The sequence below is a fragment of the Amborella trichopoda genome, chromosome 4 (genome assembly GCF_054954075.1).
Source record: "Amborella trichopoda isolate Santa Cruz 75 chromosome 4, AtrichopodaSantaCruz75HAP2 v2.0, whole genome shotgun sequence".
In the NCBI taxonomy this organism is placed as follows: domain Eukaryota; kingdom Viridiplantae; phylum Streptophyta; class Magnoliopsida; order Amborellales; family Amborellaceae; genus Amborella; species Amborella trichopoda.
The window spans coordinates 56,424,565-56,429,726 of record NC_142339.1 but is presented as its reverse complement, the minus strand read 5'-3'; the positions used below and the strand labels follow the sequence as shown (position 1 = coordinate 56,429,726).

Sequence of the window (5,162 nt, the reverse complement as noted above, 5' to 3'; positions counted from 1 at the left end):
TTAGTACAGGTACGGTACCCAAGAAAAACCAACCCATTGCCTCTATCTCTCTCTATACACTCCCAACCCATTGCCTCTCCCTCTATACACTCCCAACCCATTGCCTCTCTCTCATCTCTCATCTCTACTTGGCTTCTCTCTCTCTCTAAAACAGAGTTTATTAGACGTTCACTCATCTCTACTTGGCTTCTCTCTCTCTAAAACTTAGGTTATGACACGTTGTGTTCAGCTCCCGGTTTCAGCCTCGAAATCTATGGGTCCACGTTCACCCCACGCACGCCACCCCTTTCTCTCTCTAACACGAGACTCTCGCACGTGAAAACTATAAATAAAGATGATTAAGGAAAAAATTAAAGAACAAATCTTTCTCTACTTTTTCCAATAAAAAACCCCTAAGAAAAGCCCCTCATTATTAAATAATAAACGTCCCAGTTATTAAATCCCTAAATTAGACACGCAGTCATTTGAAATTCGCTATAATTTTCACTATATAAACCGGGCATGGCCTCCTCTTTTTCTCACCACCGCCAGACCCAATCTCTCTCCCTCTTCTCCCCTTCACCACTAAGCGTTCTCACCGAGGCTTTGAACTCGCTCTCTCATCATTCTAATTACTTTCTCTCACTAAAATAGCAATGGCCTCTATTTTAGGATCCGTTATCTCATCTTCTAAAGACTCCAACTGGTGGGTCTTCACCGTTCCCGCCTATCTCGGTACCAACTGCTTCGCGGGCTTGGGTCTCACTGACTCATGGACCTGCACCGCGATCCTTATCACTTTTTTCTCTCTAGCCCTTCTCTCGTGGGCTTTCACATCAGGGGGGCTCGCCTGGAAAAATAACCGCGCGAAACTGGGCTCAAGGCCCATCCCAGGCCCACGGGGGCTCCCCATACTGGGCAGCATCCTTGCCATGAGCCGTGGCCTCGCCCACCGAACTCTGGCCGGCATGGCTAAAGTCCATAAAGCCACCGAGCTTATGGCCTTTAGTCTCGGCTCAACCCCAGTGGTTGTTGCCTCCGAGCCAGTCACAGCTCGAGAGATCCTCACCTCCCCTAACTTTGCCGACCGCCCCGTAAAGAAATCCGCCAAAACACTCCTCTTCGAGAGGGCCATCGGGTTTGCCCCCAACGGCACATACTGGCGCATGCTGCGGGGCATCGCCGCGTCCCATCTGTTTGCACCTCGTCGTGTTGCTGCACACGAGCCAGGTCGACAGGCCGACTGCGCCGCCATGCTCTCTGCGATGGCCCGCGACCAGGCATGCGATGGTGCAGTCACCATCCGCCCCCACCTCCAAAACGCTGCCCTGAACAACATAATGGGGAGCGTCTTTGGAAAGCGCCTCGACTTGGAGAAAGAGAACCGCGAAGTCCAGGAGCTCAAAGAGATGGTCCGCGAGGGCTTCGAGCTCCTGGGTGCGTTCAATTTCTCGGACTACCTGCCCTTCCTCGGGTGGTTCTACGACCCTCTGAGGATAGTGGCTCGGTCCGAGATGCTGGTGCCGAGGGTCCAGAAGCTGGTGCGTGGGATTATCGCCGAGCACCGCCAGCGCCACGACGGTGCCTCGACCTTGGCCGACGCCGCGGACTTCGTTGATGTGTTGCTGTCTCTCCAGGGCGAGGAGAAACTCGAGGAGAACGACATGGTTGCTGTACTTTGGGTGAGTTCTCAGCATATTATTCCTCTTCTCTCATTTCTGTACGCTCATTTTGACCTGCTTTCGAGTGCCGTTACATTTAGGGTTTGAGTTTGTGTAATGTGTTTTCTTTTTTTTTAGATTTGTTTTGTGTCGAGTATTTATATATTATTATTTCTCGGTGGTGGTGAAGTTCCGTGCATTTTCTAGGTACAGTTGGACTGCATTAGTAGTTATCGGAACACGTGTCGTTCCGGTTGCTTGTTGCTCAATGCATTGCTTTGATTCGTGGCTCGTAGCAAACTCGTTGCTTTTCAGTTTCTAGCAAGCTTCCGCGCCACTTTTCAGCGTTTTCTTTTAACCATTTTTTTTTGCATGAAATCTCCGGAGCACTCGTTAAGATGCGCCAGGGACCTTTTCATCTTGTTTTTTCCTCCAAGGGGCATTTCGATCTTTTTTTTCTTTTTTTTTTTAAAAAAAAACGGAATAAAATTTTGTATATGGGTTTACCCCAAATCACCCCTCAGGGTCAGTTTTGTCATTTGAGAACTAATAAAATCGTGGTCTAAATCAAGCCCTCTTGAGGGACATTGTTGTCCGGAATTCGGAGGCCTGATCTTCCTGGGTTTGCGTGGTGGGTGCAGGAGATGATCTTCCGTGGCACTGACACGACGGCGCTTCTGACAGAGTGGGCATTGGCGGAGCTTGTTCTGCATCCCTCAGTCCAAACCAAACTCCGAACCGAGATCGATACCTTGCTGGACCCCACGGAGCCTCTCTCCGACGCTGCCGTGGCCAAACTCCCTTACCTTAGCGCCGTCATCAAGGAGACACTCCGAGCCCACCCACCAGGCCCCCTCCTCTCCTGGGCTCGCCTTTCCACGTCGGACGTCCAACTCAGCAATGGTATGCTCGTGCCAGCTGGAACTACTGCGATGGTCAACATGTGGGCCATAACCCATGATGAAGGTGTTTGGGACCGCCCAGAGGAGTTCAGGCCCGAGCGATTTGTGGTTGCAGAGGGAGGCGAGGCAGTCGACGTGAGGGGCTCGGACCTGCGTCTCGCGCCCTTCGGTGCTGGCCGGCGAGTGTGTCCTGGTAAGAGCTTGGGGCTGGTGACCGTGGCTATGTGGGTGGCCAAGCTGGTCAGGCATTTCGAGTGGGTCCAGCCTCCTGACTCGCCTGTTGATTTGAGTGAGGTACTGAAGCTTTCGTGCGAGATGAAGAACCCACTTCGAGCCATTGCAGTGCCCAGGGTTGGTATCATGTAGGGCGTGTGGGTTTTGTTGGTGAGCCTCGTGGGCTCTGTAGTGGGTCTAGGTTTGTTTGGTGTGGGGGTTTTGGCTGTGGCCCCAAGGTTTTATGCGTGCAATAGTTATGGTGAAATGTGTGCATGGTCTGTTTTTTTTGCTTCTTGTCTTGTTTTGGCGTTGTGTTATTATGTAATGAAACAGTGCTTTTAATAAATTGTCAATGGGTAATTACTTTTATGCGTGCAATAGTTATAGTGAAATGTGTGCATGTTCTGTTTTTTTTGCTTCTTGTCTTGTTTTGGCGTTATGTTATTATGTAATGAAACAGTGCTTTTAATAAATTGCCAATGGGTAATTACTTTTGCATAAATTTTTTGGTGTTAATTGTTGTGGAATTCTGATGGATTCTTCTCACTCTCTGATACCAACTGCTCTTTCCCTGTAGTTGTGTTTTATCAGACGTACCACTTATAAATAATGCTCCTGATCTCTAATTTCTGTTATTTGTTATATGGTAATATTTTTCGCTATAGGTCAAAATTTAATCTTACATAGGATTGTGTTTGCAATATCGATTTTGATTCTGGTGTTTACACCTAGAAAACTTTGCTTTGTGTTTTCCATTACCTCTCTTGAATTACGTGAAATCTACCTTATATGCAGTGCATGTTTTATATTGCAAATGAATACAAATTAACTCTATTCTTCTTCCCCTTATTCCTTTCATCTAGTGTTAAAAACTACGACTAAGTTTCATTTCGCCTCTGGCGAAATCCATGTCTTCCTGCCCTCGAGTCACAGGATCTTGAATTGGAGGCAATTGTGAACAAGAGAAGTTGCAGGTTTATGAGGAAATTGGAGACCCTCCCGCTCTATCATTCCGTGTGGTTCGGACCCGCGTCCGAATGGTCCAAGACAGACCGGGCAATTTCTAGTAGGCGAAAATTTAAAACTTTTGAGGAAGGGTGCGGTTTGTATAGAGCTTAGGCTCTAAACAATCAAATTAGAGCCCAGCTTCGATTAGTGTTGAGAAATATGATTTTAATATTGAAAATTTTTGTGATAGCCAGAAAATATATATTTATTTTTATTTATAAAATTTAAAGCTTTAAAAAATAATGTAGATCGCCGGATCTATGAAAACTTGAAAATCTTGAAAATTGAAGTTCGAAAAATACGTTATAAAATATACTATTTTCAAAATTTTAAATCCATTTTATTTTTCATAGCCATACATCTTGATGCCGAGATGATCAATTTGAAGATATTTGGTCATCAAAACAACCACTTTTAGTGAAATTTTTGATGTAGGCTCTAATTTGATTGTGTTTAAGAAGCTCTGTATAAACTTTTTCCTTGAGAAAATGTGGACTCTCTTGATGCCATGTCTGCGAATTTTACAAATGCTTCTTTTGAATGTTATAATTATGTCGGGTGATAATGTACCATTTCATCTATTTTCAAATCCTAATTTACCATGAAATATATGCTCCTGTGACGGATACAACATTAATCCTTTTTTTACAAGACTTTTTTTTTTGATCTTTCGTTATGATATTACATCCCATATTCAAATTCGCTACGATCTATTACTCTGTCAATTCGTGGATTTCTGGTGTACCAATTTTGGGTGAGTTTGCTGCAAAAATTGGTTCCACCCAGTCCAGAATAAAATCATTCCGGTCACGATCTTGGCACTACCAATTGTGTGCTACTATCCTAGAAGTTGCGACATCTTTGGTTCTGATGAATTAGTAATCTGTGTGCGCTTGCAGTATCATCCCAATTTGAAGATTGAGATTACTATATTACATTGATAATAAATTCCATCAGTCTGAATTTAACTGAGTTTGTCCTCGTTACGTTCAACTCTAATCTCACTGCATTCCATTCCCGTTTGATATCATCCCATTTCAACTGTGAGAATTTTGATACACTGAACTCTCATCCCTTCACAATCTGGACGCCTTTGTTTCTGATCATCCACCATTAACATTTTATTTCGAGAGTTATAATATTGTTTGAAAAAAGATTCCGTCTTTCTGAATCAGGAATTGCTAGTCATAGAAATTAGGTCACCTTATTTTCTCATCATTCCACAATATGGAGTCTCTCTGTTTCCATATGTCAAAAATTCGGGTTTTGTTCTCATGGTTTTCATATGCACTTTGTTTTGACAGAATCTGGACATAATCAGACGGTTGAGGTGCTGTCAATCTTCTTGCATGATGTTTGAAACCTAAATATTCACTTTTCATCATTCCAACCTAGA

General features: G+C 44.4%; 1 protein-coding gene across 1 annotated transcript; it reads left to right on the top strand.

Moving 5' to 3' along the window:
• Nucleotides 1–473: 473 nt before the first annotated feature.
• On the top strand, nucleotides 474–3,136 carry CYP78A7 (cytochrome P450, family 78, subfamily A, polypeptide 7). Its single transcript, XM_020664036.2, has 2 exons — nucleotides 474–1,661; nucleotides 2,282–3,136. The coding sequence occupies exons 1-2, from the start codon at nucleotides 636–638 to the stop codon at nucleotides 2,906–2,908; spliced, it is 1,653 nt and encodes a 550-aa protein (XP_020519695.1). The 5' UTR covers nucleotides 474–635; the 3' UTR covers nucleotides 2,909–3,136.
• The last annotated feature ends 2,026 nt before the right edge of the window (nucleotides 3,137–5,162 follow it).